Source organism: Euleptes europaea, chromosome 20 (assembly GCF_029931775.1).
Source record: "Euleptes europaea isolate rEulEur1 chromosome 20, rEulEur1.hap1, whole genome shotgun sequence".
NCBI classification, from domain to species: domain Eukaryota; kingdom Metazoa; phylum Chordata; class Lepidosauria; order Squamata; family Sphaerodactylidae; genus Euleptes; species Euleptes europaea.
This window is the reverse complement of record NC_079331.1, coordinates 1,450,405-1,477,344: the sequence shown is the minus strand read 5'-3', so window position 1 is coordinate 1,477,344 and position 26,940 is coordinate 1,450,405. Positions and strand designations below refer to the sequence as shown.

Here is a 26,940-nt window from a genome sequence, read left to right as displayed (position 1 = left end):
TACCACCCTCTTCCAGCCCCCTCCATTTGTGCTCATGAGCCTCTGCAGGAAGGCAGAGAGGGCCACAAATCAGACCCACAAGATCACAACCCGCTTCCCCTAACAGCGAAGGGAAGAACAGAAGGGAAAACACAAAGCCTCGGGCTCAAAACCCTACATGGATACCAGCATCTTTGATCTACATGGAGCCTGGAGAAGTCCCAGCCACAGGCATGGAACTGTGGCATTAAACTGTGCTTGTCAAAAGGTGGATCTCTGCTATCTTCCTTATAGTCATACAATAAAAGTGTTATCTTGTTTTATTTATTCAAATTACACCCCATGGGGGGGTGTCCCCCACCCTGCCTCACCAAGCCTTTTAACTGCTGCCACTAATATTTCTTTGGTCTGAAGCGTACAAGCATTGGCACCTTAACACAGAGTAAAACGATGCTCTCTACCCCATGCAACACAGTTCTCTTCTTGTGCTGCTAACCTGATGGGTAGAAGAAATTCCCCCCAGTTATTTGAAATAGGCAATTTCAAACTCTGTATCAGTGGCAGCTAAAGCCTCTGTGGGAAGACACTGAATGAAATGGGCTCATGAAACAATGCCCTTAATTTTAAGGGGTTGGGGAAGAGAAACCATAGCAGATAAAGATGCTGAAACACAACTGGGGGGAAAGGGAGAGAAACCGTAGACTCCTATTCCAGTTCTTGCTTCGAAGGCATGGCAGGAGAGAGGGAGAGAGAGAGAGAAAAAAAACACAAATTAGAAACTGAAGATGGGTTGAAGAATACAGACAGGAAGGCAGCAGGCAGGAAAAACACAGATAAGTATACCCTACCAACTGAATTATTTTGTTTGTTTCTTTTGCTTATAGGGGTTTATCAAATGTTTAGGCACTACGCTTCTGTGGTTTTCCTTATTCAGGCATATGCTGTCTGCCAAAATATTACAGACGAACATGACAATGTGGCATTCAAGTCACTGTTTTAAAAAGAAGAATCTTGGAACTAACCAAAAAAGAACATAACCCCCCAAAATGACAGATATATGAAACGTTCTTAACCATCATATCTGCCACCCACCTTTTTCTTCTCATCTCCGGGAGGCCCACGCTGGGTCACGGCATGCACGGCAGCTAAGCCGACAGTGCGCGCGCGCTTGGGATCAAGGCCACCCAAAGAGACTCATGTCTGAGCAGTGAACTGAACCCAAACCGTCCTGGTTCCAGTCCAACACAGCTATTTACTACCCCACGCTGGTTCTTGAAATCATTTTTAAAACCCTCTTTGGTTGGCAGTAGGGTCGGTTCTTCTGTGTAAACGGACGGTGTACCGATACAGAAGCAGTTTCAATTTGGCTCAGGACTCATCCTGGCACACAGATGAGCCGGTGTTGAACCAATACAGACTGCAAGAAAACTCCCTAGCCTGAGACAAGAACAAAAAAGCTCTTCTCCCTCGCTGCCACTTGGATACCCTAGTGCAGAAAGAGAGAGCCAAACTCTGCATTCTTGGGGAAGGGGAATTGCATTGGACTACTGGAGTGTGCTCTGCTTGGGGCTGCCCTCGAAGTGTTCTGCCACACAATGGGGTCCTCCCCTCCCGGGATCCTGCACCGCCATTAGGGAGAGCACAACTGTTGCTGGGTCCAGACCAGACATTACATAGGAGACCAAAAGGGGTGTAATAAAATATCCTTCTCAAAAGAACTTTTGAAAAAGAAATTCCATACAGCTGAAATTGTGGGCAAAGCACCCGTCGCACCTTGATTCAAATTTGCTCTTGCCACCAGAAACCTAGCAATGCCCCTTCTGAAAGTATCTGGATACTATTAATGAATTATGTTTTTTCTACCAGGGGTGGGTGGGGGAGGAATACATCTGAACATACCTCAAATAAATCATATCCCTCGGCTTCACTTCTGTCATAGGGCCGAATGATTCCGTCTTCCCGAATGAGGCGAGGGGGCCGGAGCGTTTCCACTTCTTCGGTAGATTCTGCCACCCTGTCAAGCAACATTGTGAAGTGCTCAGACGCCCATTGTCTACACCCTGGACTTAAATTTGCGGTAACCTAACCACTCCACCTGTGTAATGTTTTCTATGCGTGCTCTCAACATATGAACACTGGTTCAAGCTCTGAGATCAGTGGGAAGACTGGGAAACAGCCTGCAACCTTAAATCATAGAGTTGGAAGGGACCACCAGGGTCATCTAGTCCAACCCCCTGCACAGTGCAGGAAATCCACAACTACCTCCCCACCCCACACATCCCCAGTGACCCCTACTCCATGCCCAGAAGATGGCCAAGATGGCCTCCCTCCTTCTCACGATTTGCCTGTCATAGAATCAGCATTGCTGACAGATGGCCATCTAGCCTCTGCTTCAAAACCTCCAGGGAAGGAGAGCTCACCACCTCCCGAGGAAGTCTGTTCCACTGAAGAACCCCTCTGTTAGAAAGTTCTTCCTAACGTCTAGACGGAAACTCTTTTGGTTTAATCTCAACCCGTTGGTTCTGGTCCGACCTTCTGGGGCAACAGAAAACTCGGCACCCTCCTCCATATGGCAGCCCTTCAAGTACTTGAAGATGGTGATCATATCCCCTCTTAGTCTTCTCCTCTTGAAGTGCCAGTAGCAGAGTTTTTGATCTCTGGTGGCAAATCTGGCGATTAACTAGGTTGTTGCAACCCACCCAAGCGGGCGGGCGGACCTGGGGACAGCTGACTTCTCTCCGCTTCTCTCCAGTCCACGGCTCAGATTAAAAAGGGGCTGGCTGAAGATGTGTGGGTCATTCAGCAACTTCCCTCTTGGCAAAGACAGAAGCCCAGAGAACCCCGGTTGCTTTTACCTCTGGATTCCTTGGAACGTACTGCTAGCCATGTCGATGATGCTTCCCGTGGGGCGGGCCACAGCGCCCACCAGCCCCTTCCCGATGCCTTTGAAGAAGCCGGCCGCCCCTTCCTTTTGGGCACCTTCGAGCAACAGAAACACGGGGTCAGGATGGCCCCTTCCTCTGCAAAGCCAGACTCCCCAAATCGAAGCACGCATCCGAGGCAAGCGACTCGTCGGCAAGCAGATTCTCCACCCCACTCTTGATATTCCACCTAAATGCATCACTGGATTCTAGGGCCACATCAGAGCTACCAGAGTTTCAGCTCAGATATTGTACAGGTGCAATAAAAGATTAAAGATTAGAGACTACATGAACACATGAAGCTGCCTTATACTGCATCAGACCCTTAGTCCATCAAAGCCAGTATTGTCTACTCAGACCGGCAGCGGCTCTCCGGGGTCTCAAGCGGAGGTCTTTCACATCCCCTACTTGCCTAGTTTCTTTAACTGGAGATGCCGGGGATTGAACCTGGGACCTTCTGCATGCCAAGCAGAGGCTCTGCCACTGAGCCACAGCCCCCTCCCCATCTGGGTGAAAGCATTTAAACGTCCCATTAGAAGTTCTGAGTGGTTCTGCAACCCTCCCTTCAAGATCTGCAACGAGGTCACTGGAGCAATAATCCTTCCGCTTACCTTCCACAGGTTTCATGACTATCCCGGTCACTCCTCCAAAAACCCCCTTCAAAGAGAGAGAGAGAGAGAAAGGAAGCGCAGGTCAGCACTGAAAAGGTTTTCATCCGCAAAGGGTGCCATTTTTCCAGATCCACAAACTAACTCGGCCTGGCGGCCTAGTGGAAGAGAGGGACCAGAACACCCCCCACTCCTCCCCCAATGTAAAGGAACGTATTCTATACTGTGTGCCTTTTAGACAAAAAACTGCCCTTAATACCGAGAGCGCCACGCTGCCACAGAAGTGTGGTGGGTGACCCTCTCAATGCAACCTACCTGCCTGGGTTGTTGTGAGAAGAGAGAACCTTCAGAGGAAGGGTGGGATAAAAATGTCACAAGGTAGACAGACAGTGAGCAGGGAAACAGCGTGCTTAGCCTGGGCAAGACAGTAAAGAGGAAATCCCTCTACACCTGCCCCCCCCCCGACACGCTGCAGAGGATAATAATAATCTGCTGGAACAAGAAGGAGGCGCGACCCACCTTCCAGATGCCTTCCTCCACTGACGCAGGAGCAGAGTGGGTCCTGCCCTTTCCCCCGTTCTTCCTCGTAAGCCCTTATTGAACAAGACGAGGGTTCTCATCACAACACATGCTGTGCTCCCCTTGCCCCTCTGGCCAACGCACCCACGCAAAGGCACCACCTCATGCGCTGCGTTCAACAAGACGTTTCAAGGAAGACTGGGAAAGAGACACCGGGGGGGGGGGGACTGCACTCTCGCTTTCACAGGGGTCCCCAAGCTTTTTCAGCCTGCGGGCACCTTTGGAGTTCTGACGCAGGGTGGTGGGCAAAACCACAAAGCGGCTGCCGTGGGAGAGGGAGCCACAGACACAGGGGAAACCCAAGCACAGGGGAGAAGAGAGGTAATTACAAAGAATACACTGGGAAAGAGGGGTGAGAGGTGATACAACAAATACTGTGGTGGCAGCCGCCAACGAAAAGCCAGATCTTCGTGGGCAAATCAGAAGCCCTGCTGAGCAACAGCCCCACCTGGCCCCACCCACTTCCTAAAAACCTGGAGGTTTGTAAGCAGAGGCTAGATGGCCACCTGTCAGAAATGCTGATTCTATGACCTTAGGCAGATGATGAGAGGGAGGGCATCTTGGGCATCTTCTGGGCATGGAGTAGGGGTCACTGGGGTTGTGTAGGGTGGGGAGGTAGTTTGGAATTTCCTGCATCGTGCAGGGAGTTGGACTAGATGACCCTGGTGGTCCCTTCCAACTCTATGATTCTATGAACACTTGGTAGGCACCAAGAAAGGTCTCAGCAGCCACCATGGCATCTGCGGGCACCAAGATGGGGGCCCAAGTTGGACCTTCGTCCTCTCTCATGCACCCAAACTGTGGCACATTCCCATCGCTAAAGGCATCCATGAGAAGCCAGGCTAAAGAGCTTCGTGTATCTGAAACGGAGATACAAACTTAAGTGTGACTAGGCACAAACCAGGGTTATTTTGCTTGCTGCTGGCCTGGCAGGCTGCAGGGGCAAACAAGAGCACAAAGAAACCCAACACAAAAAAGGCTTGCAACCCACACTGAAGCACTACCCGGAGTAATTCGACAAAGCAGAAGTAGAAAGGCCTTCAAGTTCAGTGAACCCAAGTTCTTAGTCTTTCACTGAAGCCCAGAAAAGATCAAAATATCCTACTCTCAGTAAGCCTTTCCCTCCTTTGGCGAGGCTGTCCCCAAAGTCTTTCGGCTGGCGGCCCATCTCCTCTCGCCTCTTCTGCTGGTACTCCTTGTCCATGGTGATAGCAGCCAGCCCTTTCCCAACAGAGCCCGTGATCCGTGAGACCACCCCTGCCGCTCCGCCTGCGGGTCAAAAAGAGGAAGATCGTGAGGCTCCGTCACTGCCTGAGAAAAGCGTGAAATCGTCATCCTCAGGGAAGCACAAACAGGCCTGCGATCCACACTGAAGAGTTCCAACTGAGACAGGAGCTGAATCCTCAAATTAAACCTAGAAGCCACGTGACGCAGTGGCTCCACATACCCCGAAAATGTGACAAGGGTGAATCGGTGAGGTGCTCAACATACCCACGGTGTGACCGAGCAGACTTCTGACGCCGATTACAAAGCCCTCGGCAAACTCCTCGGGTCCCTGGACGGCTCCCTAGAGAGGAATTATAAATCCTTAATTCATTTTAAGAAGCAAATGGGTGCACACCCTACCTCTGTTCATTGAAATACTGGACCCCCTTCTTTCCTCTTCCATCGCCCGTAGCATCACGCAGTCCTAGCAGGATCTTATGGCTACCACCCAGTTTTTGAAAAGGTCATTTTAACACCAAAACTGTGTGGCTTCGGTGCTTTATTGCAGTGCATTGGGGGGGCATGTATGTATGCACAAGTTGATTTCTGCATTCATGCCCTAGCAATGAGAGCCAGTGTGTTGTGGTGGTTAACAGCAGCAGACTCTAATCTGATTCCCCACTCCTCCCCATGAAGCCTTGCTGGGTGACCCTGGGCCCGTCACAGATCTCTCAGAAATCTCTCAATCCCACCTAACTCACAAGGTGCCTGTTGTGGTGGGGGGAAGGGAAGGCAATTGTAAGCCACTTTAAGACTCCTTAAGGTAGAGAAAAGCAGAGTATAAAAAGTGTGGTGTGGTGGTTAAGAGCGGTGGTTTGGAGCAGTGGAGTCTCATCTGAAGAACCGGGTTTGATTCCCCACTCCTCCACATACGCGGTGGAGGATAATCTAGTGAACTGGGTTGGTTTCCCCACTCCTCCACAGGAAGCCAGCTGGGTAACCTTGAGCTAGTCACAGCTCTCTCCGAGCTCTCTCAGCCCCACCTACCTCACAGGGTGTCTGTTGTGGGGAGGGGAAGGGAAGGTGATTGTAAGGCGGTTTGAGTCTCCCTTAAGTGGTAGAGAAAGTCAGCATATAAAAACCAACTCTTCTTCAATATGGTATACTAGCAAGGGCCATGTGCTGGGTTTTCTCCCACACCCACCCTCTAAAGAGCTCTTTAGACAATCTTTCACAGAGCTCTTTAGAAAATCTGGCCCTTGCTCTCTTCTCCTTCTGGCCGAATGGGAGCAAGAGGCTGGATTTATTTCTCCCCTTGCCAAACAAATGATCTGACCACACCATTTTTTAAATGCAACAGTAAAAGTCAGGACCGATATTCAGTTTGTGAATCCTGTGTCATTCATCAAGATGTCAGATCTGACCAGACTTAAGCAGCCGTTCTGTGAACAGGAGACTCCAGAGGCACCGTGATGTCCTACCTGGAAAGGCTCATAGAAAAAAGCTTCCACGCCCTCCGACAAGCCCCTGAGTAGGCCGAAGGGATTCCCCAGGACGTCGAGGCCCAGCACCAGGACATACATCTGCTTCAAGAACTGCAGTGAAGAAGCATAATGTGAGGAGGTCGGCAAGGTGGGAAAAGTACCGCACAGGGGGACAAAGCCAGTGGTTTGGAGACCCTGCCCTAGCAGGAAAGAACTGGGAATCTCTACACTACAGAAGAGACACTTGGGAGGTGGTCTGACCACTGCAAGCTACTGCAATGGAGGTTTTGCCTAAATCTGAGGAAGAAATTTCCAACAGTGAGGTGTGTCTGACACCAGAACCGACTCCTTTGTGAAGTGGTGGATTCATTGTCATTGGAAGTTTTTGAGTATTGATTGGCTCCCTACTTGTCTGGCACATTATAGCTGCAGTTCCTATGTTGGCAGTGGGTTGGACTAGATGACCCTGGCAGTCCCTTCCAACTCTGAGATAAAATAAATAAAATCAGTGAATAGAAAAGCAACTGACTGGATATGGGCTGTTCTTCGTGGCAGAAGAAACGGTCCCTTGACAGCAGCGTTATGCCTGGCCTACAAAGCAGCAGACTGGGATCTGCCGGTTCTCACTTCCCAGGGCAGAGCCTCCTACTGAGTGGAGGCATCTATGCTTCGGGATTTAGGGATGCACTGGAAAACATCATGCTGTACTCTTCAAGACACACGAGGAAGCTTCTTTAGAAGGACAGAGGAGGGCAATGATCAAAGGGAGGCAGCTTACTTGATCACTATAATGTGAAATAACTTTCCACATCAGCTGGTCTCTTCTGTAAAACTGGTACTTGATTTCAAAGAAGGCCAGCCTGAAAAGGACAGAGGAGAAGAAGACTGCATCTCACAGGCTCAGCACATCTAATACTACTTGAACTCTACTAGTTCTCAAAGAGCTTCATGGTAATCCAAATGACAACCCTGTAAAGTAGGCCAGCGCTAAATCCAGGTTACTGTAGCAGTGTGTGGGATTAAAGCCTGAGTTTGAGAGATCTGAACTGAGGTGGAGGGTGCCCTTAATTCACACCCTTGACTTACCGTTAGCCTGTATCTATTCTCTCTCTATGCAGCTAAAAACACTCATAGGCTATGAATTGGCCTGCGCACCTTTTACCTGACTACTCCTACAGAGTTTCCAGAACCACATGAAGACATGAAGCTGCCTTATACTGAATCAGACCCTTGGTCTATCAAAGTCAGTCTTGTCTATTCAGACCGGCAGCGGCTCTCCAGGGTCTCAGGCAGAGGTCTTTCACATCACCTACTTGCCTAGTCCCTTTAACTGGAAATGCCGGGGATTGAACCTGGGACCTTCTGCATGCTAAGCGGATGCTCTACCACTGAGCCACAGCCCCTCCCCAAACCATCAACCTTTTAGCTACGGAACTATAACAGACTGAGATGGCAATTATTTTGTCTCTGTGCCCTAACAGGAGTCTAGATATACAGAGAGGTGCCTCATCCACTCACTTGAATATAAGGTCGTCCACGTCCGTCAGAGTGGCCCCGATGCTCTTCAGCAGCAGGTTAACAGAATGGATGGCGATCATCTCCTCTTTGCCTTTATCAGATTCTTCTCCACCAGCGCCCAAAGAAAGACTCAAATGCAGCTGATGAGAAAGAACACACAGCGGTTGAATACAAGCGTCGGTGGTTACTCAGCATCTTCCTAGAAGGAGATTTGTGAAAAACTCAAGGATGAAATCTAGACAGTATATGGATGGGAGGGTATGCAGTGGGAGGGGCCATGGCTCAGTGGGAGAGCATCTGCTTGGCATGCAGAAGGTCCCAGGTTCAATCCCCAGCATCTCCAGTTCAAGGGACCAGGCAAGTAGGTGACATGAAAGGCCTCCGCCTGAGACCCTGGAGAGCCGCTGCCGGTCTGAGTAGACAATACTGACTTTGATGGAACAAGGGGGATCTGATTCAGTATAAAGCAGCTTCATGTGTTCAATGTGGTATCCTACACTTAACCCTGAGTAGCTTGTTTGTCACAACATTTCAAAGAGCTTGGCTGTAGTAATAACCACCGGGCCGTTTGTGTTCCCTTTCAGAACACGATATTCATATTTACATGGTATGCCAGGAAGATTTGCATTAAATTCAATAGCTCTCCCACAGACCTCCTTCTGCCAGCTAATTAAAAAAAATCCATTTCCCCTCCTGCGGTGTCAACAGGACTGCCAACAAAAGCCCCGGAAGAGCTTGTTAACCGAGTGCCTCAAAACTTTGTCTTATATAAGTTGGATGTGCTCTTATTTTAACACGCATACTATATGTGTCGCATCTCTAACGTGGGAGTGGTTACAATTATTTTATTTGCTGCTCTTTTTCATGGCACCTTTCCAAGGACAGAAGGATGCAAATCTTGTGTGCGTGTTTAAGGGGGATGAAATAATTAAGGTGGCATCTAGGTAGAAGAAGGGAGTGGCAAAAAAATTACCCCTTTCCTGCAGTAAGCAAAGCCAGTAAGATGGAATTAGATGATGAATGAAAAATTCCTGTGTATTTCAAACATTTTCCTGAGGGTTTTTTTTTTTAAGCCGCACACTGCTACGACAGAGGACCTGTATCTGTGGGAAAGTCTCCTCTATATGTGTGCACATTCAAACAATCTCTTGAAGAAGGATTTTCAAAACCAAGATCTAACTATACTTTCTTGGATTTGCCTGCTGGCCCTTCCTTGGTTTTTAGAATAGTTCCACTTACTCTTGACTTTGTTTTCAAGATCAGCTGACTATATTTTCACCTTGTATTTGTTCACAGCTGCAGAGACGGCCCTTAACAAATTAAAGTCCAGAAACACCAAAGAATTCTGCCAAAGTAACTGATTGATTTGCACTTCTTTATCAGCACCGAACTGCCTAATGCAAGGTATTTATTTGAAGGACAAATCAGTATCTTTTACCCATGAAGGACAAAAGCAGAAAAATGACTGGGGGACCTCCTTGTATCTATTGGCTTTCATACAAATTATAGAAAAATCAGCTTGTGGGAGGAATGTGTAACTAAAATACAGCCCCTACTCTAGGCTCAGAGAATTGAATTCCTACCCAAATTCTCTCACCACTTAAGACGGGTTCCAGAAATTACTTTGAAGGAACCCAGGAGAGAGATTTCCTTCCATCTAGTTAGCCAGCTAATGGGGAGAGAACTTAATTTGCCACAGAGGGAAGCGGAACAAGAATGCAACCAAGACACATGTGGCACTGTCTTCTCCCCACCAGGCAAGCTGTGAGGGGGTAAACAAGGGATACAAGAATGAAAGCATGAAGCGCAAGCTCAGGCTGTGCCCAGTGGAGAGAATGATGGGGTTTTCGTCAGTATTACCGAAGCTAAGAAAGGCATCAGCAATTGTACACATAACAAAGAACATCTAGAATAAATACGGAGGCATCTTGGCTTCAGTGAGGCTGCTTATAAAGGAACTATTCTGCTGCTGCAGTACATGAATACAATTTTATTCTGAATCTAATACCAAAACGTCACGTAGCCCAACACGGCAAGCCTGGTTTTTGCACCTCCACCACAATGCAGCATTTTCAAACTCACCTTCACAGGAGAAATGTGGAAGTGCTCAAAGAAGCTAAGTGCGGACACATCCGTCATGGATGACTCCATCAGCTCTGTGTTAAGGGTGTCTAAATCCTTTTGAATCAGCTTTGTCTGTGACAGAAGAAAATGTAGAGACATCCTCAAGTTACGTTCAGGCTTGAACAGCGTGAACCGCTGAAGACCGATGGAAGGTTTCGCACAAATGATTCCCTTGACAAAAGATGATTGAAGGGAGCTGTTGAAGAGGATTTTACCCAACGTGTACAAAATTATGGTTCCAGTTCTCCCAATTAACATCAAGTGTCAGAGGATCAGAACCAAGGGCTGGCCTGAAAATGCCCGGCTGTATTCTAAGTACCTCAAGCAGAGGTGCACTAAAGTTGGGAACAGAGTTTTCCCTACCTCACTGCTGCAACGTATGGACTACCTTGAAATTCAATCCAAGGTGCTCACAAGGACTCCCGAGAGGAAAAGACAACTCCACAGTAGTAGACATCCTCATGGCTCATTGTCAAGAGGACATCATTGCATTCAACGGTCATACAGCTCACGTGCCCCGGCCCCTGCTTCCACCTGCTCACTCAGACTGAAGTCTTCCTGGTTTGGACCCAACTAAAATTTTCAGGACATCTGAAGCAGGCACCTTAACAGACAGTATCTTGTCTAGGAAGCCAGGAACTAGAGCCTCAATCCCGCATTTCCATTCCGCTAACAGCACCCCCTTCCCCAGTCTCAAGGAGCCTGCTCTCTGACACAAAAGGCTCTGAAGAACCTCCTCCTCTGCCAGGGGAAGGCTCCTGGTCCTGAGGAAACCTGCCCTCAGGGGATCCACCAGATCCAACCCCAGGATTAGACGGCTTACAATCCTGGTCTACAGGCCCAGGAACAACCAGCAAGTTATTAAAGCACCCCACTCAGGTATCACAACCAATCACGATCAGAAAGTCTTAAATCTTGGCTCAGCACACAAGGGGAGGGAGGCAGCAGGTGAGCCCACGGCCATCTGGGCTGGCTTTCACCGTGATCAAGCCGTGGCTGGCTTGCGATACCTGAATGAAGCCTCTACAGTTCTCTCTTCTTCTGTGCCCAACATTGGCACAGTGCGCTTTAAAACTAGCACGTTTTAAAAAGCAGCCCACCCAATGAACATGCACACAAACGAACTAGACGTTACCCTTTGTCTTTCAATTTCTGGGTCGGTGGATGGAGTGGCAAATCCAATGACAGCTCCCAGAAATCCTTGGTCTATTTTCAGTGCCATCTCTTGGATGAGAACCATGAAATATCTAAGAAAGAAAAAGGGGAAATCGCCTGACTGGCAGTGTGGCTTTTAGGAGGACAGTGGCGTAACCCCAAACCCTGAACATTATTCGCTTATACATCTACATGTAAGGTGCCTACTGCGCCAGAGCTTTCTGAAGAAAAAAACAGTATGGATGTGAAGGGGCCATGGTTCAGTGGCAGAGCATCTGCTTGGCATGCAGAAGGTCACAGGTTCAATCCCCGGCATCTCCAGTTAAAGGAACCAGGCGAGTAGGTGATGTGAAAGGCCTCTCTCTGCCTGAGACCCTGGAGAGCCGCTGCCGGTCTGAGTAGACAATACTGACTTTGATGGACCAAGGGTCTGATTCAGTATAAGGCAGCTTCATGTGTTCATGTGAAGTTATTTGCCACAAGGCTCCTGAAAACCCATCTCTTCTCAACAGGCAGCCCAGGTCGTAAAACTCCTGAGACCAACGTGCTTTTCAGTGGAACTGCTTCAGTATTACCGACGCTCTGGGTTCTCAGCAGGGAGAAAGGCGGGGTCCAAATGAATTAAATAAGGTCAGTTTGGCCAAAACAGTTTTAATTCAACAATTCCAGTTGAACTGTTTCATGGGCTAAAAAGAATCAAATGCCTCTGCTACAGACTGGGTCCATCTTAGCTAACATCACAGGCTGAGATTTCTCCTCCGCCAGCAGAAACTGCGCATGCAGGAGAAACTTTTGAAATTTCAAATATATCCCAATTAATTAATTATTTTACTTACTTGAACTGCAACACTTTACTGTACTCGTTGAATCTGGTGATGATGCTAACATCAATGAACGGTCTCGGTTCTAAGAACAAATAAGAAAGGGATCGGCATTGAGGGGTATATTGCTTGCTGACAAAATGTGTAGATAGAACTCTTTAACAAGGTTACCTGAATCCAAGGCTATGGATTTGGGAGGAGCAACAGGATGAAACGCAACTGGAAACATGGAACCGGGTAACTGGTTATCAACCTTTTAAGAGAATAATGAAACATCGTGTGACCTTTTTGGTGTTGAAAACTCTTTAGCAGCATCTCAGAAGTTTAAACTATTTTAGCTTGATTGCCCCGACTAAAAGCCATGTCAGTATCAAAACAGCAAAGCAGTTCTAGGAACAATCAACTGTAAATGTTTTGAAACAGATTAAGAGCTTTATAACAACACACAAATTTTAAAAAACCTGATGCTGCAACATTTTTACAACTCTTGAGTAGTTAAAAAAAAACTTCCTTCCCAAACCCTTCCAATCAAATCTCTAAAATGCCTAACACAGGCAAATTCAGCACCAGATTGCTGTTACACAGCCCACAATGAGGATCTTTAAAAAATTCTAGCTTCCTAGTGGAGAGGAAGATTTGCTAGGCATCTTTTGCATCAAACAAACAAATGGTATATTACAAAACTTATACCTGCAGCCAGTATAACTGGGCCCGTAAGCTCCGTTGGTGAGGGGATTGTTTGAACTCAATATGGATGCCCGATAAGAAATCTCGCTTGATGTTGCATTTGGTTGGAAGGCGCATTTCCATTGGCGTCTTGTTGAAGTTTACCTGGAAAAGGTGCACGCCTGTTTAACTTTTGCTAAAGCTTGGAACCTGCCATTTCCATTTCACCATGTAGAAGTGTATTGACAGCAGCAGTTTAACATTTGTTTTATTTAGAAAATGTCTTTGCCAGGGGTGGGAAACCTTTTTTCCACCAAGGGCCATTTGGATATTTATAACATCATTCGCAGACCACACAAAATTATCAACTTAAAAATTAGCCGACCAAGGCCCAAGTGGGCAGCTGCCCCAGATGACCCCCACCCCCACACAGGCAAGCAGGCAGGCATCCAACTGGTGGCGCACTCGCCCACCTGGTGGCACAGGATGGTCTGTGTAACCAGCCGGGCATAGCAGTCCAGCCGCATGCCTGAGTTGCTCCTGCTCTGCATGGTTGGAGCCGGATTCTACAGCCGGCTCCTGCTACTTCCGCCTGCAGGAATGAAATGAGGACACACTGGCTAAGAACTCCCCCCCCCCCCCGGTGAATTCTGGCCCTGCCCCCTTTAATCCCTCCATTGTTGCCACTTCCTCCCCCAGCCCTCTTGTAGTACAGAGGGAATATGTTTCTCCATGGCCCTGGGGGGAAAGGGTCAACACAGTTTCCTGGGCAGTCCTAGCAGCTCCATAGCTAACGACTCTTCTGCAAGGAGGAAAAAAGGTTCCTTTTCTCGGCCAAACAAACTCACATCCGCCTTGAGTAGAGGCTATTGCTGTCCGCGGGAGGAGGCAGATCACCAGCCTTAGATTCTTCTGAGCTAGAGAGCTGCCAGGACCCAAATGATTTCGTGGGCCTTAAATGGCCCCCGGGACTGACATTCCCCACCCCTGGTCTAGGCCCCCTCTCCAGAGAACCCGTAAGATACCACAACATTTGATGAACTATTAAAATCCCAGCCACAGCACAAAAGCAGTATAAAACATTCAACAGCTTAAAACATTTTTCTAAAATTTAATTTATTTTCTTCCTTTATACCAGGGGTGGGGAACGTCAGGTTCGGGGGCCATTAAAGGCCTGCAAAATCATTTGGTCTGGGCCTTCGTGGGTCCTGGCAGCTCTCTAGCTCAGAAGAATCTAAGGCTGGTGATCTGCCTCCTCCCGCGGACAGGAATAGCCTCTACTCAAGGCGGATGTGAGTTTGTTTTGCTGAGAAAAGGAACCTTTTTCCCCCCTTGCAGAAGAGTCATTAGCTATGGAGCTGCTAGGACCGCCCAAGAAACTGTGTTAGCCCTTTCCCACCAGGGCCATGGAGAAACGTATTCCCTCTGTACTACAAGAGGGTTGGGGGAGGAAATGGCGACAATGGAAGGGTTAAAGGGGGCAGGGCCTGAATGTGTGTGGGGGGTGAGTTCTTAGCCAGTGTGTCCTCATCTCATCCCTGCAGGCAGAAATAGCAGGAGCCGGCTGTAGACTCCGACTCCAACCATGTAGAGCAGGAGCAACTCCGGTGTGCAGCAGGACAGCTATGCCCGGCTGGTGCAACACACCATCCTGTGCCACCAGGTGGGCGAGTGCGCCACCAGTTGGATGCCTGCCTGCCTGTGCTGAGTGCGGGGATCATCTGGGGCAGCTGCCCGCTTGGGGCTTGGGAGCCAATTTTTAAGTTGATAATTTTGTATGGCCCGCGAATGAAGTTATAAATATCCAAATGGCCCTTGGTGGAAAAAAGGTTCCCCACCCCTGCTTTATATACCTTCAAGCCTTTGTTCCCCAATGGAGACCCAAAGCAGCTTACTTCAGTTCTTAGGCTAGAAGCAGACTAGAAAACGATGTTCAAAGATCAAGCACTTAATTAAAAGCCCGGGTAAAAATAACTTGTTTGGCTTGGTGCCCCAAAGAGACTAACAGAGCATTCCCTTCAATGGGCTTAGACTGGAGTAACTGTTTAGGAATGCATTGTAAGAGTAGCTGCCAGGGGAGACATTCCATATGGGTGAGGTGCCACTGTTGAAAAGGCCCTGCTGACCACAGAACTACAACCCCTCACAATGTGGTGAAATCGTCCATAATGTTCCCACAGGCTCACCCGAAGTCTGCCATCAAAAGGCGGCAGTGCTCTTCATAATTTGAAAGATTGCAACATACCTCCAGGTTATTGTCCACTCGAACCCAACTAGAAGACTCTGCGTGTGCTCCAGAAATATGTTTTTCATAAGCGTGCTCCAAGAGGCGTATGTGTTTCTGATTAAACGGCTTCCACCTCTGCTTTGGTTTATATTCCCAGACCACTCCGGAGCTGCAGAAGAACGTTCCCATAACAAAATGAAACGTTAAAAAATGCACTATATTTCTGTGTTTTTAACTGAAGACACACATTTCCGATTCATAACTTTGAAATGCTTTAACTCCAAATAACTGCACTTCTGGTTTTTAGCCATATAGGATATAGTCAGCTAATGAACAGAGAGAAAACTGTAGAACAACAAAGGAAAAGGTTTCTAAAGATAGTTTAATTCTAGGAGGCCTTTTAAATATATGCCAAAGATGCAGTTAGAGGAATTTGGAGAAAACAGTCATGTAAAAACAAACATAAGAATGGATTGTGTTTTGATTCAAAAAGTTTTGATAAATGACTAAGCCCCACTGTTTTCGCCCAGTACCTGGTAATCCCTATGTAAGAAATTTCTTGCTTGTTTTCGTTGTTGACCAGGGAAAGCCCAAGGCTATGAAGAGACACGTTTATTTCTTGATCAGGCTGCTCCATCTCCTCGGCTTGCCGCGCTTTGGAAACTATCGCCACATCGTCTGTGAAAAGCAGCACCCTTTGGCGCCCATCCAAGAAAGAGACCCAGTGGATCTGGGTGTTGGAGTTGTAAGGAAACTGACCACACTGGTCCTGGGTTAGAAAGGACAAAAACTGGCTCGGTGAATGGCAAAAAGCGACGGGCCATAACACACACACACACGCACACTCGGGAGGCCGAAGACAGTTGTACATTTGACACACAACTCCATTCTAACTTGGGAAATATTACTCATGTCTGTGCAAATAGTTTCTCAAGAAGAAGAGTTGGTTTTTATATGCCGACTTTCTCTATAACTTAAGGAGGAATCAAACTGGCTTACAATCACCTTCCCTTCCCCTCCCCACAACAGACACCCTGTGAGGTAGGTGGGGCTGAGAGAGCTCTAACAGAACTGTGACTAGCCAAAGGTCACCCAGCTGGCTTCACGTGCAGGAGTGGGGAATCAAACCTGGTTCTCCAGATCAGAGTCCACTGCTCCAAACCACTACACCATGCTGGCTTTAAAAAAAATAAAAAAGGTTTCCTTTTAGCACAATACCTTAAGAAGGTCGTCTTCACCAACGTTGTGAGCATATTTCCAGGTTAGTTTTCTAGTCCCAGTGGGATCGGCCCAGGCAAAAAGCTTCACTTCCCGTGGCCTGAGTTGCATCTCTTCCTCTAACCCACTGCACGGGGGTGGGGTGGGGGGGAAACCCGCAAACTCCAGTGAATACTGGGGCACAGAGCCACAGGGCCAGCGAGGCATGCGCTAAGCCGAGTGCAACAGCAAAGCCCCTTTCCCCCTTGGGTGAAAAGCAGACTCTCACGTACCTTTGCTTGTAGGTGAGGGTTACCCAGGGCGTGTGGTTGATGATCAGAGCCGGAGCATCTCCCTCGTGGTAGTCGGAGAAGTTAATAACTATCGAATGATCTGCCACGTTCACATTGACCAGAAGGCCGGTGTTCTGTTGGGAAGAAGAGAAATGTAGAAGAAGAGAGATGTCCCGGAAGCTTATTCCAGCTTTGTTGTGCCACCAATCGGCCAATTGGTGGGCACCATGGTACCCGCAGGCACCACAATGGGGACCCCTGGTTTAAACGAGGGGGGTTGGTTTTAAATTGTGATGTTATTATGTACGTTTTAATTTGACAGCTGCCTTGGTGGCCCTTGTGGGGACAGAAAGGCAGGATATATAAATTTTGTAAATAACCCCACAAACAGTTGCAGCCCTTGAGGAGAGCAGCTCACAACCAGAATGAGCCACTAGAAGCTGCTGCTGGTCAAAAAGCCAAGCTCGGTTCTTTCAGTGGGGCCTGTGCTGGAGGTTCACTGGAGCAAATAGAAGGAGTACTAGCGCAGAAGCAAATACAGCAGACATGCAGAGGACCTGCGATATCCCCTTGAGTACTTTTTTCCCCTTTACAGCTAATAATAAGCAGCAATGCCTCACCAGTTCTTCCAGGCTCAGCAAAGTCCCGTTGTCCTGCCTGTTGTAGAAGAAGGGCTTGGAAACACACTGGCAGCCGATCACCCTGACGCACAGCTTGCCAGACAAGTTTTCTGGCCAAAATGGAAGACACTAGCAGGCAAGAAGAACAGTTTCCACTTGAATTGGATAAGATAAGAACATAAGAAAAGCCCTGCTGGATCAGAACGAGGCCCATTAAGTCCAGCAGTCTGTTCACACAGTGGCCAACCAGGTACCGCTAGGAAGCCCCCAAACAAGACGACTTCAGCAGCACCACCCTGCCTGTGTTCCACAGCACCTAATGGAATAGGCATGCTCCTCTGATCCTAGAGAGAATAGGTAGGCATCATGACTAGTAGCCATGAATACCCCTCTCCTCCATGAACATGTCCACTCCCCTCTTAAAGCCTTCCAAGTTGGCAGCCATCACCACATTTTGGGGCAGGGAGTTCCACAATTTAACTATGTGTTGTGTGAAAAAATACTTCCTTTTATCTGTTTTGAATCTCTCACCCTCCAGCTTCAGTAGATGACCCCGTGTTCTAGTATTATGGGAGGTGTGCGTCATACTGCCATTTCTTATTTAAAACATTTTCTTAAGGAATCAATATTTGTGTAGTTTTCACGCAAGTATCCATGCTACCCTGGGACTTCACAACTCACACTATGGTTCACAAACACATTGGGGGCAGGAATTATTTAGCGTCTGCATGTAACATCAGAGAGCACCAGATGAGACGGAACAGAAAATGGACAGAAAATGGACAGGTACTATCTATCAATTTACCGATATGCTGCAATTTTCCTTGGTCCCCACGCACATTAAAAGTCTAAAGGCTTTTGCTTATGGATTAAAAACGAAATGCTTAAGAACGGACAAAAACAGCTTTGAAAAGAAAAAAGGTCACCTCTGAAGTTGAGAAATACGTCCATTTATTCGTAGGCAGCGATCCATCGGCAGACACTTCTCCTACTTCCAGTTCGAAGGAAGACTTGTTGGCGACGGTGAAGAAGGGAGTCAAAGTCACTATCCTGGTCAGGTTGAAACTGCTCATTTTGATGCTAACGCCGACCTGCGGAAGTAAAGGCGACACAGTCAAAAGCCCATTCCTCCAACACACCTTTGTCTGCGGGATGACTACTGCCCTGCATTTCTGATTCCAGAGGGGTGGGAGAAACAAGCATGACTCTGTTTTCCAAAGACGGAATAATCCATTCCACTCGATCATTCAAACGAGAACACCAGCACTGGAACCTGCTCACATGCTTTGCTACTAACTCAGAGAGCCAGCGTGGTGTAGTGGTTAAGAGCGGTGGTTTGGAGCGGTGGACTCTGATCTGGAGAACTGGGTTTGATTCCCCACTCTTTCACATGAGCAGCGGACTCTGATCTGGAGAACAGGGCTGGTTTCCCCGCTCCTCCACATGAAGCCAGCTGGGTGACCTTAGGCTAGTCACAGCTCTCTTCGAGCTCTCTCAGCCCCACCTACCTCACAGGGTGTCTGTGAGAGGATGGGAAGGGAAGGTGATTGTAAGCCCGTTTGAGTCTTCCTTAAGTGGTCGAGAAAGTCGACATATAAAAAACCAACTCTTCTTCTACTGCACACCCTGGGCATGTACACTCACTTAAGCGCGCACGCGCACACACACACACACAGTCAGTGTAGTGGTGTGCTAAACTGAAACACAGAGCTCAAGGATTTCAGAACTGAAAAGGGCAAAGGCCAACCCTCCACAGCAAAATGGAGAAACGTTTGGTGGTTTTTGTGGCTGCTGGTGTTTTGCAAATGGCAGAAGCTAGTGCAAGCAGAAAGCATAAATACAGAGATTACCAGAAAATCCATAGCGTTGGCGGGGCACTTCACGCAGCCATAACTTCCCACTGTATCTAGAGAGAACCCACTGGACCACGTGCTGGTGGAGATGCTTAACTGGATCTACAGCATGAAGGGGGGAAGAAAAAACAGAGAGAGAACAAACTTCATGCATTGATGATAAAGGTTTACTTCACATCACTTTACAGGCACTGTGATGCTTACGCACCACTGTCCAACCCCTAGTGAAAGCAGGGATGTTTTTGTGCTTCTCCAGGAAAGCCCCCTCCCCTTTTCAGGAAGCCTGTTCCACAGAGCCGGAGCCACGGTGGAGAAGGCTCTGCCTCTGGTCGATGCCAGAAGGGCAACCCTAAGTGGTGGGGAAGCCAACAGATGGCTGCCTGAGGACTGCAGGTGGTGCACAGGTTTCCCTCAACAATGACACATGGCCAAGTTGCACAAAACACTTCCAAGCAAACATAACCATCTTCAAGTACTGGAAGGGCTGTCATATAGAGGGGGGTGCCGAGTTGTTTTCTGTTGCCCCGGAAGGTCGGACCAGAACCAACGGGTTGAAATTAAATCAAAAGAGTTTCCATCTAGACATTAGGAAGAACTTCCTGAGAATTAGATCAGTTCCTCAGTGGAACAGGCTTCCTCGGGAGGTAGTGAGCTCTCCTTCCCTGGAGGTTTTTCAGCAGATGTTAGATGGCCATCTGCAGCAGTGCTGATTCTATGACCTTGGGCAGATAATGAGAGGGACAGCATCTTGGCCATCTTCTGTCCATGGAGTAGGGGTTGCTGGGTGTGTGTGTGGGGGGAGGTAGTTGTGAATTTCCTGCATTGTGCAGGGGGTTGGACTAGATTACCCTGGTAGTCCCTTCCAACTCTATGATTCTACAATTCTATGACCTCTTCCCTTCAAAGCTTCTTGTGCAACCTGAATGTGTTTTCCTTGGCGATGCTAACTGTGAAAGGGGTCGCGCAATTCATTCCTACAGGTCAGTTCATGTGAATGGGGAGAGCCATACCTTATTTTTACTGAAAATGTTTTTCTTCTTGAAGGAGAACAAGATGATGTCCCTGTACTCTGCCGGGTGCTTCACGTGGACGTCTTCGGCCCGATACTGGAGGACGCGGGACGTTTTGTTGATGATCCAGTAAGGGCTGAACAAGGACAGGACCACTCGGCAGCCCACTTTCCTGATGTGGACGTGGACGTCCACCGTGGCTGCGTCCGCAGAGTTCGGAGTGAAGCACACGGGAAAGAACTCCGGCAGCCCTTCCTTGAGCCGGAGATGGCCGTTCCAGTCTTTGCCCTGGTATTTCACCAGGACCAGCTCCAGTATTTCGCCACTGAATCGTGAGTGAAGAATGTCAGCTGTGCTCCCTTCGGGCAGCTCGCGGGCCTCCGCTGTCCTCTAGAACCAACCACGGAAAAGGTGGAGGAAGCTTAAATATTGAAAACTAATTCGAGGAAGGACTGAATACTGAAAACTGGCCAAAAGGAAAAAAGCACAAGCCCTGCAACTGAACCAAACTTGCCGCAGATTAAATCATAACATTTGCCAAACTCATAAGAACATAAGAAAGGTCCTGCTGGATCAGACCAAGGCCCATCAAGTCCAGCAGTCTGTTCACACAGTGGCCAACCAGGTGCCTCTAGGAAGCCCACAAACAAGACGACTGCAGCAACACCATCCTGCCTGTGTTCCACCGCACCCAAAATAGGCATGCTCCTCTGATACTAGAGAGAATAGGTATGCAGCATGACTAGTATCCATTCTAACTAATAGCCACGAATACCCCTCTCCTCCATGAATATGTCCACTCCCCTCTTAAAGCCCTCCAACACCACATCCTGGGGCAGGGAGTTCCAAAATTTAACTATGCGTTGTGTGAAAAAATACTTCCTTTTATATGCTTTGAATCTCTCGCCCTCCAGCTTCAGCAGATGACCCCGTTTTCTAGTATTATGGGAGAGGGAGAAAAACTTCTCCCTGTCCACTCTCTCCAAACCATGAATAATTTTATAGATGTCTATCATGTCTCCTCAGCCGCCTTCTTTCCAAGCTAAACAGCCCTAAGTGTCCTAACCGCTCCCCACAGGACAGTTTAGAACTCAGTTTAGAACGCTAGGCACACAATCCCAGAAATGTGCCGGTTAAGTGCAGAACCATCTCAGCAGTACAATAAATGGCCTTAGCCGATGTTTTATGTCCTCGTGTGTCTATTCTGCGTTCCTAATGCCTTGTAGCCACTCTACTCCCCACGAGCCACCCTGTTAACTGCAGCGGGGCCAGCTTCACCCTTGGTGGTGCAGGAAAAGAAACTTTTAAAAGCATGCTAGTAATCTCACCAAGTTATCATAAGAACATAAGAAAAGCCCTGCTGGATCAGACCCAGGCCCATCAAGTCCAGCCGTCTGTTCACACAGTGGCCAGCCAGGTGACTCTGGGAAGCCCACAAACAAGACTTTGACTGCAGCAGCATTTATCCTGCCTGCGTTCCACAGAACCTAATATAATAGGCATGCTCCTCTGAACTAGAGAGAATAGGTGTGCGTCATAATTAGTATCCATTTTTACTAGTAGCCATAGATAGCCCTCTCCTCCATGAACATTTCCACTCCCCCCTTAAAGCCTTCCAAGTCGGCAGCCATCACCACATCCTGGGACAGGGAGTTCCACCATTTAACTATCAACAGCGTAAGATATCCAACTAATGAGTGGAAGCGATACGGCCGTTCATGCTACACGCATAACAGACTTGATGAAAATTTTAAACCGCTAAGATGGGAAGCCGAAATTAGGACTACAGCTTCCAACATAAAACAGCTAGATGCAAAGTTTTATAGAAACAGGGGCAAACTCGAAATGTAGGCGAGAACGAGAATCCTTCACGGCCTCCAAAAGCTACAGCCAGTCGTTCAGCACCGTACCTCGAGCAGATAGCATATCGAGTAGGGGAGAAGATTCCGAATGGTGACTGTTGGATACAGATGGATGATGTAGGCCGGATCCCACTTCTCCCCGTGGGTCGCGATGAAGGTCAGCTCATCGGGCACGGCAGCCGTGTTCAGGATTAAAGGCAGGAAGCTGCTTTCGGTCGATGGGCACTGCAGCGTGCATTTGACCTCGCTGCTCCTGTGGAGTTCTTCTCTCCACGCTATGTAGGTGGTGGATGGCGTATACTGGCCTTTTAAGATCCCAGCTGGCTGTACGAACAGATGACACCTGAATCCAAGGACAGGAAAGGGAAGGTACCCCTTAGGCTTTCACAGATTTAAAAAGGGATTTTTTTTACCAAAAAAAAACCTACTTAGAAATCAGAACAAATGCTGGTTTTACCTGTATGAATCTAATGGGACATGGAATTCCTCATCTGGCTTGGATACACCAATGGGTTCCAACTGCTTAACGTTCTGAACCAATTTGTAAATGATAAATGGGACACAGAAATGGTTCTTAATCTGAAAGTGGGGGAGGGGAATAAAATACCCACAATGAATTTTAACATGAAAAAGCAACAAGCAATACACAGCGTGTGTATGTGTTCATAGAGGCATATGGTTGCCAAACGTGGCCCATGGAATCAAACAGTGGCGTACACGCATGTGTGAATGGTTCACCACCCACAGAACTTCCATTTCACCCAGTGTCTGCTCATGCACGCTGACTGCACACAAAGCAGTGTGAGCACAACTCTGCTAGTTCAACACGGCTCTCCCCCTTCCTGTCCTCGGCGGCCCTGGAAACGTTACCCCTGACAGCTCCTGTCCCCTGGTAACTGAGTGGGATGTGGCACTGGGGGCTGCAGGTGGAGGAGGGTCTCCCTGCGAGTCAATACGTGCTTTGGGACAATCTCATGTCTTAGGTGCACATATACACACACACGAGAAAGGCAGCAGTGTACCTGCAGAGGGGAGCGTATCGTCACAACTTTGTTTCCTTCCGCTGCGTCTATCTGTACCAGCACAGAGTTGGAATGGTCGAGGAAAGGGTTTCTGACGTTGTGCAGCCTTCGCCCTGGTTTTGTGACGGGGATATTTGCCACCTCTGTGTATCCCTGGGGTACTGCTCAACAACAAAAACAAGTTACAAAATCAGTCCCCATCTTCCTCACTTTTTAAAGGAAGGGCATGCTTGCAGTCAGGCTTGCCTTGAAAACCCCACCAGGGGTCACCAGAAGTCAGCTACAACTTGACAGCAAAAAGAAAAAGCATCACCCTTGTAGGAGGACTGGACTCTGCTTGTTCTTAACGCCCGTATCAGCTCCAATTTAAAAGGGAGGAAGCGATAATTTTTTTCCAAAAAATCAATTCCTTCTTTATAATTAGCATTATTAGCATTGGGGGGGGGGAATCTGCAGGAACTCAAAGGTTCCGTTAAAATGTATTTAGTGCTTCGCCGGCAGGTCCAAATGAAAACAGCATAAGTATTTTATTCATATTAGCTTAGGAATCATCTGGGCGGAACGGCGGTCACAACAGCAATGCAAATTAATCTATGGAGATTCACAACTGAAACTGAATTATGTTGAGCATGGGAATTTCTGGAAATGTGAACAGCAGAGAAAACACACAGCTGAGGAATACTCCTCATTCCACTGGGTATGCTTTGGTTCCTCTCCAACGCACACCCAGCTTTCCCTCACAATTGTGGCTCCCTAGTGTCTTACAGAGGGCCAAAGTGAACGTGGAGCTCTCCTGGCGAGAGAAGACCGACAGTTTCCCCCTGTGCTGGGGCTCCAGGGCAGCGTATTCCAATTCCAACTTCTGACCGACTCCGACATCATAAATATCTTTGCTCGAAGCTGATCCGACAACCTGGAGATTTCTGTTTGTGTGGACTTGGAGGGGGATGCCCAAGGCGTTTTTCAAGGTGAAAGGCGCCCTGTCTTTTAAAGAGTAGTCGTACGTGGAAGCCGTTCCTTCCGAAAACCCCTAGAACAAAGCAAAGAACATTCTCATTAGGCGTATGCCATTGCAGTGGGCGTACAAATGTTTTGAGGTTACTTGAAAGTCTTATCAGGGCTGTCAGCAGATAAAGCCTTTTTTAGTTTCAAAGCACTCTGGCTTTTGAAGATTCTGAAGGGAAGAGGAGGAGCTTCTTAAATGAGGACAGGAGCTTAGTGGCAGACAACCTGCTTGGCAGGCAGACGTTGGCAGATTTAATCGCTGGCATCTCCACGCAAAGGGATCCTGGATAGCAGGTGCTGGGGAACCTCTTCTCTGCCTGGGAACCCGGAGAGCCACTGCCAGGCCCAGCATTGAGACTTGCCAACTTCCTACATTCAGCTCATAACACAAAATAATCAGTGGTTGTTACAGAAACACTTTCAACTCCTCATCTGCTCCCTGGGTTGATGGAAAAGCCACATGAAAAGGATCCGTCACAAGGGAGATTTGTTGTTTGGGGGGGGTTGGTTTTTTCTCCACTTACCTTGGCTAGATTGTTCAAGACAGCCAGGCAGCACTTGGACAAAGTGATGTCCATAATGTCCTTGGAAGAGATGCTGATGGAAGTCTGTGGTTCTGGAATAACAATAAAGTCGTCCCCTGGCAACAGACTCTTATCTTGTGCTGGGTTCGTCTTCATCTGAAAGGAAGAGCAACAGGCTGTTAAAGCACGGTGGGGGGTTGTTATGCTCTTCGTTCGACTTCTCGGCCCTCTTCAGATCCCAGCTCCGGTTATGAGCATCCAGGCTTAAGTTTTTTTGTTTTTTTTAACTTTAGATGAAAGGTTTCCACAGCCCAGGATTCCGCAGCAGGAATGAATCCTGCCTGAGAATCCCTGTTTGCTGGTGTGGTGCCCTCTGGGGGCAGGGGGATGTTAGACCTGGAGTCCAGGGGGGTCTTGAGATTATGAGCCCAGTCACTGTTTCCCCCTGCAGGTTGCTTTATTGATCGATCCAGACCCCTGAAGGGGTGGTTCACTTCACCCACCTCAGGGTTACCCTGCATTACATAGGAGAAGAGCCACGATGCTGCCGCCCTCCTCCTCCTTCTCCTGCCAGCTTCCTCCCATTTCCCCTTCCTCACCTTTTATAGCCCCAGCTTCACACCTGGCCCTTTGGTTAAGCTTTGCCCCTTCTCTGCCCTGGCTCAAAACACCTGGGCACAGAGAGCCCTTGCTCTGCCCCCCAGGCTCGCCGGCTGCCTCCACACCCTCTGAGCTTCCCTGGGCCAAACAGCAAAGGCTGCCCTGGGCCAGAGGCGATCCTGCCTGCCCCTTTCTGCCCCCTGGTCCCACCCTGCTCCACCAGGGGAGTCTTGCTGCTGGGTCCTGCCAGGCAGCTGGTTCCTGGGCAGCTGGCCTCAGTTGGTGAGAAGCAAAACCACAGTTTGTTGGAGTGCCTCCATTTGGACTTCACAGCAAAAACTTTCCAAGCCTTTTAATCTCGGCTCCGTGTGCACGAAAGAGAGGGTGCAAGTACCCAAGACTCTCTTGCTCATCTGAACAGAGCCTGTATGGTTACAAAGGGATACCTGCTATAAGCAACTACTGTCATTCGTAGAAACAGGGGCCAGGAGCTCAATGGCAGAACATCTGCTTTGCAGGCAGACGGTCCCAGGTTCAATCCCCGGCATTATTGTTTTAGTAGGTGATGTGAAAGACCTCCCTCTGCCTGAGACCCTGGAGAGCTTCTGCCAGTCAGAGTAGACAATACTGGCCCTGGACAGATCCCAGGTTTGGTGCTTCTCCTCTGCTGGTGACAAAACTGTAGTGGTCGGATGGGTGCACCCGTTACGTAATATCGGCTTACTTTTAACTTTAAGTTCCATTGTCGGCTTCCCCTTTCGACCCGCTCGATAAGGGGCTCCCAAACAGCGTACGTTTCATTGTAGTAGTGGACCTGGGATGCAATATTAAAATGCAGGAGTTGGAATCCATAGAGATTAAGAGTGATTTTCGAGCCATCACCCCTGACCCAAGAACTGTGCAACCCAGAGCTGACAAAGATTTGCCCGCAACCCTTTTGGGTGAGTTCTCTTGCGTACGCACCTCCAACGTCACGTCAGCTCGGGCGGTCATAACGGAAGACCAGTTCCTCGCCCTTCCTGCCACAGAGGACTCCACTAACAGCAGTGGAATGGTACGATGCCCCAAGCCACACTCCAAGGTGACCTGGACGGACTTCACCTGAAAGTCAAAGTTCTCTGCTTTCACAACCTGCTCGCTTCCTCGGTATGATTCGGTCGCTTCAGTGGCTACGTCAACGCCGAGAAACCACGAGTGGCATTGGTCGATAGACCTCGTGTCCCAAAGGTTTGCTGCGCTGCAAGCCGCCCCTCTGGATTCCTCCTCCTTCGGCTTTGGTTTCATGGCAGTCATGATGGTTATGACGGTATTGAGAATGATTGGTGAAACCTTCAAGAGAAACCAAACTGGGATTAGCTCCTGTGTAAATGCAAAACACAATTCCACAGTTTATAGCTCGCTGTTACAGATTTTGACATATTAGGACATATGAACTGCTGTATTAGTGTTGTACATGTGCAGAATTATTCAATGAAAACCCCAGCTTCTCATAAAAACCCTGCAGAGGCTTGACTTTCATTTTAAAAGTGAACAAGCCTGGATATTCTTTGCCAAGGACTTATGTGTCAGAGTTACTGTTGCACTCTCATGACAGAATTACTTTTTGCACTCTCGGTCCCTGAATGATTCAACTGTCAGAAGTACTTTTTCCCTTGACCTGTACTCT

The 26,940-nt window shown here is 48.3% G+C and overlaps 1 protein-coding gene across 1 annotated transcript in view; it reads right to left on the bottom strand.

Annotated features, from left to right (window-relative positions):
- Nucleotides 1-657: 657 nt before the first annotated feature.
- VPS13C (vacuolar protein sorting 13 homolog C) overlaps nt 658-26,940 on the bottom strand; it is a 78,037-nt gene continuing 51,754 nt past the window's right edge. Inside the window, exons 54-82 of the mRNA XM_056865808.1 lie at nt 26,238-26,603; nt 25,999-26,088; nt 24,675-24,830; nt 23,911-24,175; nt 23,146-23,306; nt 22,581-22,702; nt 22,172-22,466; nt 20,262-20,651; nt 19,249-19,353; nt 18,325-18,489; nt 17,399-17,527; nt 16,779-16,912; nt 16,507-16,633; nt 15,822-16,057; nt 15,307-15,457; nt 13,086-13,226; nt 12,567-12,648; nt 12,411-12,480; nt 11,555-11,666; nt 10,378-10,491; nt 8,296-8,435; nt 7,556-7,637; nt 6,775-6,888; nt 5,579-5,654; nt 5,193-5,356; nt 3,512-3,557; nt 2,835-2,958; nt 1,879-1,993; nt 658-699 (exon numbers count right to left, since the gene is read on the bottom strand). Coding sequence (XP_056721786.1) covers nt 685-699; nt 1,879-1,993; nt 2,835-2,958; nt 3,512-3,557; nt 5,193-5,356; nt 5,579-5,654; nt 6,775-6,888; nt 7,556-7,637; nt 8,296-8,435; nt 10,378-10,491; nt 11,555-11,666; nt 12,411-12,480; nt 12,567-12,648; nt 13,086-13,226; nt 15,307-15,457; nt 15,822-16,057; nt 16,507-16,633; nt 16,779-16,912; nt 17,399-17,527; nt 18,325-18,489; nt 19,249-19,353; nt 20,262-20,651; nt 22,172-22,466; nt 22,581-22,702; nt 23,146-23,306; nt 23,911-24,175; nt 24,675-24,830; nt 25,999-26,088; nt 26,238-26,603 — 4,287 coding nt within the window. The 3' untranslated portion in view covers nt 658-684. The remainder of the gene's footprint in view (nt 700-1,878; nt 1,994-2,834; nt 2,959-3,511; nt 3,558-5,192; nt 5,357-5,578; nt 5,655-6,774; nt 6,889-7,555; nt 7,638-8,295; nt 8,436-10,377; nt 10,492-11,554; nt 11,667-12,410; nt 12,481-12,566; nt 12,649-13,085; nt 13,227-15,306; nt 15,458-15,821; nt 16,058-16,506; nt 16,634-16,778; nt 16,913-17,398; nt 17,528-18,324; nt 18,490-19,248; nt 19,354-20,261; nt 20,652-22,171; nt 22,467-22,580; nt 22,703-23,145; nt 23,307-23,910; nt 24,176-24,674; nt 24,831-25,998; nt 26,089-26,237; nt 26,604-26,940) is intronic.